Source organism: Phycodurus eques, chromosome 18 (assembly GCF_024500275.1).
Source record: "Phycodurus eques isolate BA_2022a chromosome 18, UOR_Pequ_1.1, whole genome shotgun sequence".
Classification (NCBI taxonomy): domain Eukaryota; kingdom Metazoa; phylum Chordata; class Actinopteri; order Syngnathiformes; family Syngnathidae; genus Phycodurus; species Phycodurus eques.
Genome location: NC_084542.1, coordinates 13,243,395 through 13,262,133, shown reverse-complemented (window position 1 = coordinate 13,262,133; position 18,739 = coordinate 13,243,395). Strand labels below are relative to the sequence as shown.

General features: G+C 42.3%; 1 protein-coding gene across 1 annotated transcript in view; it reads left to right on the top strand.

The window, feature by feature from the left end:
- Positions 1-18,739, top strand: part of LOC133417081 (MAM domain-containing glycosylphosphatidylinositol anchor protein 2-like) — a 152,195-nt gene that overhangs the window by 71,316 nt on the left and 62,140 nt on the right. The window contains exons 5-9 of the mRNA XM_061704566.1: positions 4,098-4,294; positions 6,599-6,731; positions 7,697-7,966; positions 16,583-16,674; positions 16,744-16,981. Of these exons, the coding sequence (XP_061560550.1) occupies positions 4,098-4,294; positions 6,599-6,731; positions 7,697-7,966; positions 16,583-16,674; positions 16,744-16,981 (930 nt within the window). The remainder of the gene's footprint in view (positions 1-4,097; positions 4,295-6,598; positions 6,732-7,696; positions 7,967-16,582; positions 16,675-16,743; positions 16,982-18,739) is intronic.

The window sequence follows — 18,739 nt, the reverse complement described above, 5'->3', positions numbered from 1 at the left end:
AGATCACCAACAGTGCTTATTAGCCTCTTGACCAGCATGGGGGTAATGCATTGCAGCCCACACACACGCACACTCAGGTGGCCGCTCGATCATATTTAAAATCGCAACCGTATGATTCTCTATGCATTATGCGCCAGTCGGTCTGATATCGTTTGTCATCTTTAGTCTCTTCTGTGCATGAGCGTGTGTCATTTAGTCGAGACTGGAGGCGTATTTATTAAAAAGTAGCAGAGTGGACCTTTGAGCGGAGTGCAGTCTTGCGTTCACTTCCTATTTACTGTATCTGGAAAGTGTTTTGCTAGCGCTGGCGCCAGAGGCTCAAATCCTTCACTATGCTATTGGGTCGGCTAATGTATGAAACCTTGAAAGCAATTGAATTTAAACTATTTCATGATATACAGCAATGTAACTCGATGAGCAAACTGTAGCAGACTTACCGTACTGCATAAGGAACTAAAATCACTAGGGGCACCGACAATGAAAATGTTATCAACCTGAACTTGAGACAAAAGGATAACACCCTGGTATCACATCGTACTGTACTGTATTGATACTGTGACTGACTGATGATATTGTGTTGTATTGTAGCTATTGTGATGTATATCGTTGATTTTTCCCAAAATTAATTATTGCATAATCTGTATTATTCAGCTGTCAGCCCTTTTAAAAACAGGCGAGTAGGGTTATCGAGTTTGTGTAGTGAGCAAAGCACCGACATCATGATATCACATCTCCAATGATGCTATGGTTCTGCAGACAAGTAAAACGTTATGCTTGTATAGATATCGTCGTGTATCTTGGATGTTCCCAATTTTATCAATTATCGCCGTGTCATATCATCGTTCTGTCCTGGAATGCTCATGGTTGACAGCGTCCGATTTGTTTTCTTTCCTGATCCATCTCAGGGGATCAGAGGAGGAAGAATCACATCAAAGTCAAAGAAAAAGCGGAGAAGTGTTGCGTTAGGCGAACACTCAAGAGGCTCCAAAGGAAGAAGAAAAGGTCTGCTGTTGGCGTGGGCCTTATGCGCTGGTATACGCGGTACATGAAAGGGGGTTTTGATGTGATAATGAAGCACCTTTCTTGAGTCCTTCATCCCAACCTGTCTGCCTATTTGTCCGACAAATGTTTTCATAAGCCTGTAAATAAAAAATAAATAAAAAAATCTGCCATTCCGAAATGAAAGGCTTATCTTTTTCTTCATAGGTACTTGAGTACCATTAAAAGCAACATGGACACTTTCCCATATTCTCCAGGATTTCAAGCCATCCAGGCGTGACTTTAGGAGTTAATTGTACTCATGCAGCAGTATCGTTACATGGTGATTCAAGGGGGTGGAACTTTTATTTTTATTTTTTTAAATCCGCCACAAACATTTCCATATTTCGATATTTATCTCTCCACTCTTTCTCTCTCTCTCTCTCTCTCTCTCTCTCTCTCTCTCTCTCTTTCTCTCGTGCGCGTGTCCTCGGAGCATCCACTTCATTTTTAGCCCTACTCGCTTTGCTGCCGGCCAACTGATAGACAAACACACGAAAATAATGCAATGATGCAACAATTCTCAATTGGTGGGTCGGGAACCAAAAGTGGGTTGTTGACCAATTATGCGCACGTAAATGCATAAAATGTACACTATATTACATTTTGCATTTAATTTACAGATTTTTTTTTTTCTGCCCACATTAGTCAAGTTTATTTACATAGCCTTCAATCAAAAAATAATTTCAAAGGGCTTCACAGACGCACAGTTCACAAAAATCAACATCCCTTTGGCGAGTTTTCAGGCATGTTGACGCAACTTGATACCAGTTTCATTGATCGACATGAAATTGTGTGGACATGTCTACCAAAACAGCATGCACAAAAAAGTCTCGTGGGCACATGCCCGAAATTGAACAGGAAGTCAGCCATTTTGGTATGAATCACTTTGGCACAAATCTAGGGTTCATACTTATAGGATCTCCAACTAAGGAATGTGTCCAAATGAGCCCCAGTTGGCAGTAAGTTTCCCAGACAGACGGACGACAGAACATGGCGTCATAGTTTTACGATCATTTTGAGACTAAGCTGTGGAAAAAGGGGGTGAGATTATTCATTTCTATAAATGCAATTATCATACTCCTCAGTTATCCATTAATATCCTCTGAGCATGTAATTGTGTTATTAGACACACCTCTTAATTAATTCATTAGTCAACCGTCGGTTTGACTAGCATTAAGTCCACACAGACTGTATATTGGTATTTTGGGGGAGCGGGGGTAAAATGTGCATGTCAAAGCAACAGGTGGCGCTACAGGTCCAAACCTAAAGCTGGAAGTGAGTCATTTCACACACACCAAAAATTTACAAAGACACAATTAGTCAGACATATTTTCATCAGTGAAGTTCCTCAGGGAAATGTCTGAATTCCGGTCATTCCCAATGTATTAGGAATGACCACATGAGAGAAGATTTGTTTCCCTCACATGTAGCTCTAAGCAGAGCTGTCACTGTGTGTGTGTGTGTGTGTGTCTACGTCGCAAATGGACTGCAGGTATCCGATGAGCAAGAAGGTGGGACAAGTTCTCGGCAATGAATCGGTGTATTTACTTTAAAAGCTCCTGAGAAAGTCCCCCGCGATTGCCCCACACATCCTTCGTCACTTCCCCTTTTCCCCCTCTGCTGCCCCCTTCAAAGGTAAAAGGCCGTAATGGATCCTGGATGAAGTATTGACCACTGCAAGATTTTGATTAAGGGGTTGCAGGGGCAGAACATGTCTTTTACAAAAGGCAGGAATCAGCATTCTTTGGCGGAGCCATATGTTCATCCTCTCCCTTGTGTTGCATCTCCACTCGTGGAGTTGAAAAGGGAAGCTAGATGGCCAAGTAGATGGGTTTCTTTGAAAAGGTGCCGATTAGCATGCTAAAAGACCCGACGCCACCGCCTGGTGAGGTGATTACCTTTTCAATCCATTCAATCAACTTAGAGTGCCTTTCTAAAATAGCTGACCATTTTGTGTCAACAGCGACCTATGAAAAAGCCAGAAAATTCATGAGTAGACTTTAGACCTCAAGACAAGCTGTCTTGTGCTGTCAACAGCGAAAACTGCTGCATTAAAAAAACCAACAGCAAATTCACAAGTTGGTTTCGCGGACCCCCTATTTGTGTCTTGATGGTGGTCACACAGAAAAATGTACCACGGAAAATGTCGGCAACCGTTGCTTTCAACGCAGCAGGCCGAGAGTACTGAGTCTTGGGTTCATACCATCCTGACCTCAGAAGTGACGGGTAGCCCCTTCGTTGTGCGTCTGTGCTATTCATACAAAACAGCAACAATTGTTTTCAACACAACATGGCCGGCTAAGTGAGACACGGGTGTTCAACTTCTCACCACAATCCTGCCTTTTCTGCTCTTCCTTTTCACGCAGCCAATTTGCAGCTTTTTGGTTCCCTTTTACCCAGCGACCGTCTCGCCTCTTATAGTACCTCCCAAACCAGCACATTTGCATGTTGACTCCCCCCTACTCTGTCCGAAACACACAAAGAACAACAATTGCTTTCAACACAACAGGGTGAGAGAAGTGAGTTTCGAGTGGTGTAAACGTTTTACCCAAATTCCTGCCTCTGTCAAACCTGCGATACTGCATCTGAAGCTGGTTAATTCAAAGATCGAGCCCTTATTCCGTGTCATCTTTTCTCGAACAAAACAACAACAATTGCTTTCAACCCAACAGGGTGGGAGTAGTGATATTTCACACCTCAATCCCGACTACCTCGGAGGCCTACAAATTCACAGGTCAACTGGGACCGTACAAGGAAAATACGCAGCGTTCAATAGGCAGTGTGGAAGGAGCTTTAGCATGTCCTGTTTGTTTTCATTGCTGAAGCTCACATTTGATTGGAACAGTTGCGACTGAGGAGTGTCCTTGAGCTGCATCCTGTCAAATTCAGCAGTTCATATTGAAGCCTCATCGCTGGAGCAGATAACTGAGCCCCCTTACACACTGTTAATCGCAATCAAGAGCTGGGAGATTATTTGGAGAATACGTAGGGGCTTTATTAAAATTGAGTTCCTGCCCAGTGGAGATAATTGCAAAATATCCATTTCTTGTTTCCAGACCTTGATGACCCAGTGGTGACGGTGCACCAGAGCATTGGGGAGGCGAAGGAGCAGTTCTACTATGAGCGGACGGTGTTCCTTCGCTGTGTGGCCAACTCCAACCCGCCGGTGCGCTACAGCTGGCACCGCGGCCGCGAGGTGCTGACCCAGGGCTCGGACAAGGGCGTGGAGATCTACGAGCCCTTTTTCACGCAGGTAAGACAGACGCGGCATGGTGCGGAAAAGTCATAGGACACTCAAATATTTGTAAACTGTTGTTTTTAGCAAATAGACAGTCAGTGGTCGGTAGAGTTCTCAAAGATTCAGAAAGATTAGAAGATCTGACATCAACTATACTGCTCAAAAAATGAAGGGGACACTTAAATCGCACATATCAGATCCCAACAAATGAAATATTCCAATTCAAAATCTGGTCTTGAAAACTACATCACCCAAGGGTGATCATTAGAAATGGAATCCTACGTCAAAGACTAGGTTCGGAATCATACTCGATATCAAAGTGGATCCTAGGCTGATCCAATTTATACAAATTTTCTCAAGAAAACTCAGTCTTGTGTATGGGCTCTGTGTGTATGTATGCATTCCCTACACTCCTCTATCTGGGCATGCTCGTGGGGGATCTCCTGGACAGTCTGCGGTGTGGCATAGCAGTAGTGTAGTGGATGGCCCAGAAAACAGTTGAACGGTGGGAACTGAGTTTCTTTATGTAGGTAATTGTTCCTCTAGGGGTCATTAGGCTGGTATCATTAAAGATTCTGCTTGACATTGTCTTGGGGACATACAGTACATGTACTTTTTGGGCCCTTGAAGAGGTAGAATGTGGTTGACTTTGTTTTGCATTAATCTGTTCTTTGCAGTACTTTAGTGCACTGTAGATTGCCGCATGGTCTCCTTGGGGATCTCCTGGACAGTCTGAGGTGCGATATGATGGATGGATCAGAAGACCAGAAAACTTGTAGTTTCCTAACCCTACGGTGGTAAATGCCCCCCATAGTTTTAGGAAAAAAGGGTTCACTAGGTTGATACCATCAAAGGTTCTGCTTGAATGTAATGTTGTGAAAACACATGGTACCATTATAGTCCTGGGAAAGATGTAAAACGGTTACCTCGGAGTTAGCAAATGTATTCGCTGGAGTACTTCAGTGTCTGTTGTAGCCATATTGTGGTTTGTCAGTGGGGTGGTACCCTGAAATACTGTTTTTGTACACTTTTACAGTTTGGGAGCATACCTAGTATCTTTTTTTAGGCCTGGGAAAGGTATCAACAGTTAGGGCCTGATTTATCCAAAGGTTTGCAGGTGCTCAGGCAAACAGCTGATCTACTAACTGTATGGGCTCACCGAGGATAGCGTCTACCAATAGCTAAAAAAATGCCACGCAGTTCATGTTGTGCATTCTGACAGGTATTTATTGTTGCTGTTGGGTGGAAACCCATGTCCAAATTTAGTCAATTTCATATTTTTCAGTCCCCACGTAGGTCTGTTATTTTCACAATTTATCAACTAATCGAAAGTGTTATATCATAGCTTAAAAGCAAATCCTTTAACTCCATTGACACGTCAATTGTGTTAGAAGTCTTGTAAGTCCGCTGGAGGCTCGCTACAAGCAGGTTTCTTATTTAAGGGGATTAAGGGCTGTCTATTGGTGTCAAGTAAGCCTATGTGTATCTTTAGATAACTGTCTGTTTTGTTTGAGACAATATTGAGTTAAAATGGTTAGGTTAGATACATAGGCTTGTTTTGCTAAAAATCGATAGCTGTAATGGTTCGGTGCAGCAGGACCCCCGTGAGCCAAAAAGCTAAATTTGGGTGCAGATTAGTTTCTGCCAACTAGACAGCCTAATCAGCTCATTGTTTTTTTGTAAAACAGAATTTAGGAAGATGTATGCTACGAATAGTCGTTAGCGTTGGTTAACTATTAGAGTACCTTGTATCTCAAAAACATGCAAGTCAAGGCACTCATGTATGAAGCCACCACTCTGCTACTACGACTACTAGTACTACTTGTACTACTACTACTACTACTACCACTAATGACAATACTAAAGCCCTGATATATTTTCCTCAGCTCGATCATGTGTGTGTTCGGAGTGGAAGAGGGAGACGCAAGCGGCGGCCATGTTGCCGCTGACTCTTGTTTTTAATCTGCCCTCGACCCCTCGCTCCCAAACCATCAGAGCCAGTTGGATCGACGCTTCCCATCCTCATCACAGGCTTCCGGACCAGGGGGGGTAATGGCTGACGAGTCCTGCTTCAGCGGCGAAAAACCCCTGCAGAGCCCATCAGTGCTGCTGGAAAATAGCGACAGGGCCCGTTATTGACTCAAGAGTCATCTAGACGTCCATATGGTGCCGCGTGACACATTTGCCAGGGCATACCCATTTCCGCGTTTTCCACTGTTCCGACGCATATAAATATTCATCCCTGTGACCTTTTTTGTCTGCATCCGTGTCCTGGCACACATTTGCATACCGCTGTCGTGGTTGTCGTCCGAGCTGCAGGGGGAAACGAAGATCCTGAAGCTGAAGAACCTGCGACCGCAAGACTACGCCAACTACAGCTGCGTGGCCTCTGTCAGGAACGTGTGCGGCATTCCTGACCGCAGCGTCATCTTCCGGCTCACCAACAAGACAGGTACTGGTCACGTCTGAGACCACCACAATGTCATCTTCTGAATGAATGAACAGAATTAACAGTGTAGTAACTCAACCAAGTGAGGAAGTTGGTAAACTACATTTTGATTACTAAATGTTGACGAAAACAAATTCTAAATTAAGAAAATATTTTAGAAAACGGTACTGTCATATATATTCATTCATCTTAGCCTATCCCAGCTATCGTCGGGCGAGAGGTGGGGTACACCCTGAACTGGTCGCCAGCCAATCGCAGGGCACATATAAACAAACTACCATTCACACTCACATTCACACCTACGGGCAATTTAGAGTCTTCAATTAACCTACCCTGCATGTTTTTTGGGATGTGGGAGGAAACCGGAGTACCTGGAAAAAAACCCACACAGGAACGGGGAGAACATGCAAACTCCACACAGGTGGGGCCGGGATTTGAACCCCGGTCCTCAGAACTGTGAGCCAGATGTGCTAACCAGTCTTTCACCGTGCCTCCACTGTTATATATGTGTATACATTTTGATTACTAAATGTTGACTAAAATAAATTCTAAATTAAGAAAAATTGTAGAAAACGGTAGTTTTATATATGACAAAAAAAAAATTACCATCTTTTGCAATTTTCCTTTTTCTTCAAAATCAATCACGTTTAATGTTTTTACAGGGATATTTATTAATTTGAGTATGAATCCACATAGTTGCAACTGTAAAAAAAATAATGGTCAAAATGTATAGAAATATATATATAAAAAACTAAACCCTGTGATTGTTTGGCAGCCAGTCCAGGGTGCACCTCGCTGCCAAAAGCAGTCATTATTTCGGTACATAGGCGCCATTGTTCACATATACTGCTGTATTGACCGCTGAGTCCATTTCAACTCTGTTGCCAACCAAAACAGCAGCACATAAAATTAAAATATGTAGCCTTACCGCGTGTTGTAAACCTTCTCACTCTGCCTCCCCTTAACAGCCTCACCGTCCATCAAGCTGCTGGTGGAGGACCCCATCGTAGTGAACCCCGGCCAGACGGTGTCGCTGGTCTGCATCACCACCGGCGGGGAGCCGCCGCCACTCCTCACGTGGTTCACCGCCAACGACAGTTTGCCGCAGAGGAGCATGGTGAAGGGCGGCACGCTCACGCTACCCGCCATCAGCTCGGACGAGGCGGGCATCTACAGTTGCGTGGCCAGCAACAACGTGGGCAACCCGGCCAAGAAGTCCACCACCATCGTCGTCCGAGGTGACTGGAACCTTAAACACACTCAAAGTCTCTGTAAAGTGAAACTAAATGTCTTATAAATTTGACAGACCACAGAGAAGAGCGTTGTTCACCACACTGCCAAATTTGAACGATTAAACAAAAATGATTGAATGATTTAAAAAAAAGAGCCAAGGATATAAAATGAGGCTTTAAAATCTTGAAAAATCAAAGTATTGTCTCCACTCTCAAACTCTGTGAGCGTGTGCTCTGAATGCGTACAACCACATTGCGCTGAAAAATGGATGCTACTTAGTGTAGAAACTTTCTCATGCCTACAAATCCCTACATGTTTTAGCTGTGAAAATATATCTGCTCAGAGAATCCGATGGCATGAATATGTCCACCGGGTAGACGCAGGGCTTTTCACGCCGCGACAAGACGCGCTTGCTACCAGCTCGCTCGCGAGCTAACAGGCTTTTTGTGGCATCCAGTGAAGATGCATTTTTGGGGTGAAGGCATATCAGGCTAGCTAACTGCCTGCTGGAGTGGTAGAAATGGGTCTAGTAATAATAACTATCTCGCAATTGCGCCGAATAACCGCTGGTGCAAATGAAGGCACTAAAGTTCTTGTATAGTGGGAGAGGAGCGACTCATACAATATATGTGTCATGTGGCGCAGTTATAACCACGCTCAAATAATCAGGTCAATTGAAGTGGTGAAAAACTGTTCAACACTATATCCCCACATTTGAGTACATAGTTCTCACTCTTTGCACGTTTTCAGCAATTGCCTTCAAACGTGTATTATAAATTTAGAAACAAATCTGAATTCACTTCACAGATGACAAATGACCTGAAAGTGACCACTTCCAACCAACACATCAGACTTCCTGTGTCTTTTTTGGCACCTTTTATTGAGACTTTTTTTTTATTTTTTTTTTTTACTCATGATAGATAATCCAATCAAATTTCATTTAGATAAGAGAAGCTAGCTTTGAGGGCTGAATTTTCAAACTCAATTTATGAGTTTCCTGCCACGAAACTCCATCGCCATGCTCTGCCACACGCAACGGAAAAAAAAAAAATATATATATATATATATATATATATATATATATATTTTTTTTTTTTTACCAACGCAGTGCCATCCACCTGTCTAGAATATGTGGTCCAGAAAATATCCGCTTCAAACCAGAATGGCAGACTTCCCGTGTCCTTTCCAAAATGGAAAAGCCCTTGAAATCCCTTTTCAGTTGGCCTAAGAATAATAATGACAAAGAAACAGAGTAAAGGCCAAAACAAATATTACATATTGACTCAATGCATTGGATCTTACCTATTAAGAACATCTGTAACACGTTTGTGTGTTATGTCTTATATCGGGCCGCTATTACCAAGAGTGACGACTTAAAAGAGTCCCCAAAGGCCATCAAGTATAAATTATTGAAATCCACCAAAAAAGAAAAAACAACAACAACAGCAGCAGCAACACTCTGGGAAACCGTCTTTGCTTTCCCGCTTTTCCAAATCCGAGTTGAGCAGATTGGCTGACTTTCATGTTCCTGAACTTGTGCTTTTCCCTGCAGAGAACGCCGCTTTCATCTGCGAGATTACTTCACGGGGTCGCCTCGGTGCTAAACTAAGCCCGCGTGCGGAAGGCGTTTTATTTATGCAGCCGTAAAGTCTCTGGCATGAAAATCAAATCATCCACCAATCACGTCTGATAGCTTACCCCCTTCTCTGACAGATAACCCCTCCAACTGTATTGTGCCGCTCACCATATCCCTGACAACTTTAGAGGCCGCCAGCTTATTTGTATTAGGCAGAAGATGTCGGGCGTCACTGCAGGCAATCGCTGCGGTAAATATTCCGTTCTCATTGATGTGCTGCTGCACACTGTTGAACTCGTGTACTGTCGTCAGGTTTTCGTCAGCGATTTCTTATTAAATATAGACACTCGGCCGGGCCACTACATTAGGTAAACTCTGCACAATCTAATGAGAGAAAAAAAATCCAAAATGGTATTAACAATGTGTTGGTTATTAGGGGTAGGGTTAGTACTTTTTTTTTATTGTCTCAGAGTATAGGCAGGTGTACCTAATAATTAGAACAGCCTGTACCAGGCTAAAATATACTGCAATAAAGTCACTGCCTTTTAAGTTAATTTTGTTTCAGTTTTATATATTTTCTTTGTTCTTATGATTAAGCATATTACTTGCACATTTTTTTAAATAATTTTTTAACCATCTTTTTTAATGTTTAATTGATTTAGAATTTTTCTTTTCTTTATTGATTTTATTGATCTATTATAGTTTTAGTTTTGTTATACTGTATTACCCGCATCTTGTTTTTTTTAACCTAATATTTATTTATTTATAAAATCTTTTAAAATCTTTTTCGTCTTCAATTTGGTTCATTTAATATATTCTTTAAAATATCTTTTACCTGCACCTTGGTTTTATCTTACGGTCTATATATTTTGTGTTTTTCATCGATCGTTTTTATATTTAATTTCAGTTTACCAAAGTTAATTGTAGTTTTTCCTTTTCTCATGATTGAGAGCATTATACTTTACTTGCAACTTGTTGTACCCTATATATATATATATATATATATATATATATATATATATATATATATATATATATATATATATATATATGTTATCTTATATTTACATTATTTCTTTTGTTTTTAATTCTATTTAAGTTGGTGAATTTAAGTTTACATCTATTTTAATTTCTTATGCTCCAGCATACTCGCACCATCTTTAATTCAGTTAATTTTATTTTACTCCATCTAAATTTGTATCTAAATTTTGTTTTACTCTTCCTATTCCTTTTTTTCTTATTTATTTTGTGCTTATGCTCCATTAAACTTGCACCATATTTTTTTTTTTTTTTTTTACCCTTATGTCTTATTTACAAATATAGGAAAATTAAATGCATGCGTTCCACATCGTAATTGATGTTGACATTTGACAGATACTTACATTACTTGACTTGTGATGCTGTTTCCGTGGAAACGGGAATGTCCTTTTCTATATGAAGCAACCATGTTTGTGTCCATTGAGCCACTTGTTTTTAAAAAAAGCAACAGGAGCCACAAAAATGTGTGTGTGTGAGGCTTTATCGAAAAACAAGAATAGCAATTTCCTAGTGCATCTTAAAGGCTGTTTAACCTTGCCGACGTGTGGACATATTCGACTACATTCGGCATAGGCAACACGCAGTGATATCTGGGAAATGGACATTCTCAAGTAAAATTGCCTTGAAAAGAAACACGAGCTCCAAATTACATTCTGACAGGAACAAACCTTCAGTGATAAATCGCTAGACCTCAGTTTAGCGAGTATCAGAGGAAGAACTCGTTTTTTTTTTTTTTGTCTGGGAAATTAGCACGTTCAAAGCACTCAAGCATCACCAGTACTTGCTATTAAAAATACATTTGCTGCTTTTACAGTGGAGGTAGCAGGGAGGGCGAGTGGTTTACATGTCTGCCTCACAGTTCTGAGCCTTTAGGATCGAAACCGCCATCCTATGTGAAGTTTGTTGTTAAAGTTTTCTCCCTGACAAAGGTACAAAGGCGGTTATGATTTATTCACAGTTTGTTGGTCGTTTATATTAGTTCACAGGATTACGAAAAACAGTGGACAAGATTTCAAATCTCTTTGAGTGTTTTCCTGTTCTCGAAGAAAAATGGTAAAACAGTATTAAGAAAATTGATAGAGGGATGGATGTTTCATAATGTGGGCAGCAGGGTGGCCTAATGGTTAGGTTGCCTCACAGTTCAGAGGTTCAGCGATGTTTTCCCTGTGCTTGCGTGGGTTTTCTCCGCATACTACGCATAAAAACATGCATTTAAAGGTTCATTGAAGACTTTAAGGCAATAACATTATTAGAGTCGGGCAATCAATTGTGTACGGTAATCCTTAATCATGGGAGGGTTTGGTCACAATTTCTCATGAAAAGCGACAGATCACTGTACACTGTATCTACTTTTGGTCCATCCTGTATTGTAGAAAACATTTTTTTGTTTAATTGTTTGTGCACAAATGGTTAGGGTTCAATTGAATTGAGTAGTGGTGTGTTCGTGCAAGTGCCATTTGTTTTCAGTGAGATGTGATACACTCCATCCAAGCCTATGGATAAGCTTACCTGCATTGAGTTTTGTTGGATGCACAGATGAGATCAGATTGCATCCTGATGAGCAACACTTAAAATTGTGAGCTGTGAAGTTGATGGTGGTGGTGACTTTGGTGGGAGGAAAAAAAAACAACCCATAATGTCTCAAATAAAACATGTCACCACACTTTATCATTCATGAATTCACAAAAAAACGGCGCAGTCAGCAAACAAGATCGGACGCCAGCAGCCTGCCGGGAAGACCGAGGCCCTGGAAGGCTGTGTGGCTGGTGGGACAGTATGGCCGGGAATGCTACCATCTGCTCATGTGTGTGCGCGCGTGTGTGCGCGTGTGTGTGTGTTGAGGACTTCTCAAGGACGGTGGGCGGGCGTAACATGCTGAGAGGATGTGGGGCGACGCTCTATGCAAAGTAAGCAAGAAAAAAAAAAAAATAATAAAAGTGTTGCCAATGTGACAGAGCGACGTGATACTTTTTGACACATTTAAACACACACACACACACACACACACACTTCCTCTCTACTATGTTGTTTGCAAACAAGCTGACATAATACAAAGAGTTTGACCCTCTTATGTTGCGGCTGGAGTGTAGCAGTTTCTCGAGGTGGGATTTGAACCACAAGGTTTTTGGGTTACAGTACGTGAAATAGCCCATATTACTTAGTTCATACAGTTACGCCCTCACATGTGGGAAAGGAGAGCCAGCGTCGCAGATGCACATTTCAGACTTTTATTGAACACCGGGAGAACTTGTAACTCGACGTACCGTTCCTTGTTCTCCAAACTTTTTGGGTCAAATTCTGAATTGTCAATTTTTCCCCTTTTAGTGTCGCAAAAAGCCAAAGAAAAAGCCGTTAAACGAGTTATTCCTTTGACGCTTGCTGGACTGTAATCATCATGCATAATGATGACTCCCAAACATTTGTGCGAATTTAAAGTAGGCTTTACATGATCAGGATTTTTGGGACCGATCAGCGAGTTTAAAAAAACGATAAACGATCACCGATCCGAGCACAAGATGGAGCAATGTGTCTATTTAAATGACGTGTTCATTGACTGTATATACGCGTGTACTTAATTGCTCAAAAAATGATATTTACAATAAGGTATCTTTGTTCCTCTATTTTTTGCCAATGAGGCATAGTGACAGACAGAACAAATGAATTGTCTTCTATAAGATGACAGGAAGTACATGCAGTAATTAATATATCCACTTTTTGTGACATTTTTGTTTGAGATTTTTCAATTGTAAAATATGTTCCTTGGCTCCATAAAGGTTGGAAATCACTGCTCTAGTCAGATCGTGTATTTTAATCAGTCAGGTCAAACCAACATTACATGACAGAAATAATGGGTGCTAACTTACTGTAATTAAATGACTTTATTTTTAATTAAATGACTTCACTCACGCAAAAACTTTAAGAGCATGATTCGACAGAACGGCGGCATGTTTACGTCCAACCGTTCGTGCTACCGTTAGCTTGCTAGGCTACGTAACATTTAATTGCCTGCTTGTGAGCCGTATTGTATTAAAAGTAAGTTAACATACCTCAAGCAAGCCTTAAACGAACGTCCTCTCCTGTCCTGAGCACCGGTGACCACCAACACACGTTTGTCCAGTCAGTTTTTATAATAGTCTGCGCGATCCACTCTTGTTGTCGTTGCCACGGTAATGAGTGTATCCCGTCGCATTTGAGTTGACAAGATAAAGCCCAATGATCGTAAAAAACGGGATGCAGTGGTATCGGAATACAAGATTTTATTGCAGTAGTCTGACAGTTCAATTGTGAAAGAGCAAATTTGTCTTGTCGTCTGATCCGGTTACGTGTTGTCTGTCCCACACCGCCGACGTTTTTTTTTTTTAAGTAACTTCATTGGCCGTCAGATATTTACAGTACTACGTCAAAAGACACGCAACAAGGCTAAAAATAAACTAGCTTTTGGATTCAAATATACCGTGCACGCGGCGAGGCAGAGTTAATGTCTTTTGCGGAGTCATTGATCGGATCGGCGAATTATGACATTAAAGCCGATCAGCATAAAATGCTAAATATCGGCCGATACCGATCAGCCTGATCAAATCGGTGTAAAGTCTAATTTAGAGCTACATTTTCCCCCAAAACGTTTTTTTCTGGAGTAATCTCAGCATCTATTTCCATTGATGAACCCCACTTTAATGGCAGGGGGAAGCCAAACGTGGACCACTGACATCCATATATGTGTGTTTTTGTGGATTATTTGACGCAAACGGTCCGCCTGAAGCTTGAAAGCCATGATTCCGACTTTCATCCCTCCGTTAAAGGCCTTGGCTTTCCGAAGCGTCAGCATGCGTGCGGAGGGCGATAATGGCAAGATGAAAGGCGGGTGCACCTGGCCGGTGCCTGTCGACGCAGTTTGGAGTTTAACCTTCAGGAGGGAGGGGAGAGGGACTTCCATCTGGCCCGTAAATAGAGACCGGTCCAGCCTGGCATGCTGATATTCCCCCCGAAGAGCTAAGGGGCTGCCGGCTGTCAAGATGGAACGACGGCAAAAAATGAGAAATGAGTTGGAGGGATAATGATTCCTCTCGTTCACACAAAAGCCAGCGGAATTCATTAGAGCCAGTGGAGGGAAAAACACATTGGAACGTCCTCTCTCATTTGCATGTGTACACATCAGCCACGCTATTGTGTAGCTTTGCGTGTCACAGCCAGGAAGACCGGCTGTGTGTGTGCATGTCACAAGACACTCCGCCGTGGTGCTGTTGCGTCGCAGCCGTGTGACATGAGCCACCAAAGCCTTAACCCCCCTCTTTTTGTGTGATTGTTTGACATTCCCCATTACTCCCACAACAAGCACAGGATAACACGCAAGCTCACTGCAGGCACATTGGGTGACAGAAGTATGACTCATCAGGACAATTAGCATTCCAGTAGAATCTGATACTCAGTAGGCCCGCAATGTTGTGCCTTTAATGTGTTGTTCCTGTGATGTTCTATAAGGTGCACGGAAACATACTTGTCGACAGAAGTGTGATCCAGTATCCCTCACCATGAATCTGGTGTCTTTAATGAGGATTAACTTGGGTAGATTCTGACACATGGTTGCGCCGCAATGTTATGTGCATCCATCCATCTTCTGAGCCGCTTTTCCTCACAAGGGTCGCGGATATGTACAGTGTGTTATTTTTCCTGTGAAGTTCTTAGCTCTTCATGGGACATCAAAGCGTGTTTGGTGACAGAAGTGGGAACCAGTCTGTCTCACATGAAGCCGGTACAGACTCAAATGTGGTCACTCTGCAATGTTGTGTCCTGTGTGTTTTTCCTAAATTGCTGTTAGGTCTTTATTCGGTAAGGAAGAATATTTGGTGACTGAAGTTGGATCCAGTATCCAGCTGTTTTAGTGTCCCAGTACATGCTGACATGCGGGCGTTCTTCCTGTGATGTTAACTCTATACGGGATAAAGAAGCATATTTGGCAGTCGAAGTGGGATCTTAAAATGGAACCTATATTTTCTTTTTGCGCGATCATCTAAAACTCCTCACTATTCCACAAGCTGGTAAATTGGAGGCGAGATGTGCAAGCTCACTACAGGCATATTGGGCAACAGAACTGGGATCTCAAAATGGTCTATTGATTTGTGTCTAAAAATAAAGTAGCTCAATCAAGCTTTGTTTATTTTGTACTTTCCCAATATAAGCTTAGCGAGGTCTGTGAGGTTAGTTGATTTTGTCCTGTGTGTGCGTGGAGCAAAACACCCCGGTGAAAAATGCATGATGTTGTGGAAAATTGTACTACAATCGTCAGAGTCGCAGTTTATCTCTGCAGCAAATGGGAAAGTTCTGTTTTCTGTCAGAGTCCTAATTAAAGATTCATTTGACTTTTTGTGAGGAATTGGTTATCAGAAAAGGGCGGGGGCCGTAAGACGGAACACCGACACCCGATAAAGTCTGCCGAGCGAGCACTTTTCACCTGATCATATTTTCTTTTTGAAATATTTTTGAGAGATTCCATGATACCCGAGTGAGCGGTCTGGCAAAATTTGTAGCCGTCCCACTTATCTCGCTTGTACGTGCATGTCGTCGAATTACAGGAACGCCTACTCGCTATCCAATATTTATGCCCTGATAAAATAGCCGGAAAAGGAGATTTGAACTAGGAGGCGTAGAAACGAGTAAAATTTGCATGAAACGTCTGCAGCAGTAGACACTAAGTGACGCAGCGACCCTGCAGATGGAGCTATTCATTAGGGTTCAGCTCGTTTGCTTCCTCAACTGGCTACGGAAGGAATAGGAGCACGAGGATTTAAGTACATAAAGTGCATCAGTCATTGCAAGACTTGTGCAAAGAGAGTGGAGTGAGGTTCCACAGGCTTTCATGGCACGCCAATATGTCTCTACCCTTGGTAACAAGTGAGAAGGTGTTTTCTATCGCTATCTCTAGCCTTACTTTGAAGGTGACCATGTTTAGCTCTGAGCTCCGAGTTAACCAATTTTAATCTTAGACACATGATTGAATTTTTTCCCCTAGCGTTGAAAAAGGGCCGCTTCTGGATCACTCCTGACCCGTACCACAATGACGACAACATCCAGATCGGTCGGGAAGTCAAGATATCGTGTCAGGTCAGATAGTGAAAGAACAAAACAAGTATTTGTCAAGAGGAAAATAGTTACACAAACGTGTCTTCACAGGTGGAGGCGACGCCCCCGGAGGAGCTCACCTTTAGCTGGCTGAAGAACGGCCGCGCCCTGCGCAGCTCGGAGCGCATGGTCATAACGCAGACGGACACGGACATCTCGCCCGGCACCACCAACCTGGACATCATCGACCTCAAGTTCACCGACTTCGGCACATACACGTGCGTAGCGGCGCTGAAGGGTGGCGGCATTCCGGAGATCAGCATCGACGTCAACATCTCCTCCACTACTGGTGAGCCTCAGACACCGCCGTAAACGCCGCCCGATTCCAACCACCAACGCCACGATTCTCAAATACACATAGAGTACCAAGCCAAGCTGTTCGCTGGGAAAAACTCACCTATCGGAGCTTTTGGGCTCGTTCTCTAACGCTCTAAAATGCCGCAAGATGGCGCCAAAGCCCTGGCTAAAAGGAAAGTAGTAATTTGTGTCAAGGAAGTATGTTTACGTTATGCATCTCGACTAGAAATTAAGTTTTAACCTGGGTTGTTAGTAGACGTTTGCAGCGTTGTAGTTAGGGTCAGGGTGCATTTTTTTTTTTTTTTTTTTTTCAAAACCAAATCACCTGTAAGCCATTTATTTTTAAGGGTAATGACTTGGGATCATGGTCTGTGGTGTAGTTACAGTTAAAACTATTAACATAGGCAGTTCTAAACAGTTTTACGGTGTGTCACTTACTCACTATTCGCTGCAGGGCTTGGTCGCTACCTCCCCCTGAGTCGCGCGGGGGTTTACTGTGCCTCTCATATTTGATCACATTGAGAGGGAGTCGTAATCTCCAAATTTTTAGTCTACAATGAACAATAATTTGAAATGGTTCCATCTGCATTATGTTCTCGCTAACTAAACCTCCATTGTCCTCACATCCGATTGGCTGCTTTCACCCGCCGACGCTGTCGTCAGACTAACTTTGTACTTGTGTTAATGACAATCCATTAATCCATTTTGTATCGCGACATCCCGATGCCGTCTCTTCATCGTGACGACTCAATTCGGTACAAAAAAAATTATCATTTGACGGGAGGCTGTGAAAAACAAATCATCGGCTGTCAGCCATCTTTGTTGTCTTTTGTGTTAGTTTTTAGCATCAGTCAATCTCTTCTCAAAGGGAGTTGCATGGAACAAAAGACTCCTGTAGGCTTTGCGTTGTTCTTGTTGCTGTTGAAAATAGCATCATTAGCTTTAGCACTTGTAAGGGGACAGGAGCATTTGAGCAAGGCAGTAACCAGGGGAGGGAGCAATGTATTCAGTTCAAGCTGCTTTGATACTTAAATGGGCCGCGGAAGGACTCGAAACTGTCATTTAAAAGTACACGTCGTGCTAACACTGCACAAAGAAAGGATGGAAATTTGACAGCCAAACTTTGTTGGGCCTTGGACTTGCGTTCCTTCTCTTAATTTAGCCAAGGAGATTGTCGTCTTTATCAAGCTGATGCACGTAACCTGGTGCTACAAAACTATATGGAGGGCGTAGTGGGGTTAACATTCACATTCATATGACAAGAAAGGACTATTTGACATTTCTGTTCATTTCTGAACTGAATAATGAAAAGAAAACATGGCTTATAACAAATGGATTCAGTTCAAATGGCTTTGCTGCCTAAACAGGCAGCGGAAGGAATTGAAATAGGACTTTAAAGTCCATATCGGGCTAAGGCTACACCGAGAAAGGATGGAGATTTGTTGAGCACCATTTTGGAATCTAAAAGCATTTGACGTCCTTTATTACCTTCACTACAGAGGTTATGTCGTCTTTACCAGGATGATACACATAACCGGCCTAAGCATGGCAAGAAAGGACTTTGTTGGACTTTTTTTCAATTTTCACAATGACTAATGTAAAACGAGCTGCCTAAATTGGCTGTGAAAGGAATCAAACCGAAAGAGAGGGTGGAGATTAGACCATGACCATTATAAATTGGAACTTTATTTTTTATTGCTGCAGACGGAAAAATTATAGTGTACTTTATATACTCTGTTTTCAGCCTGTT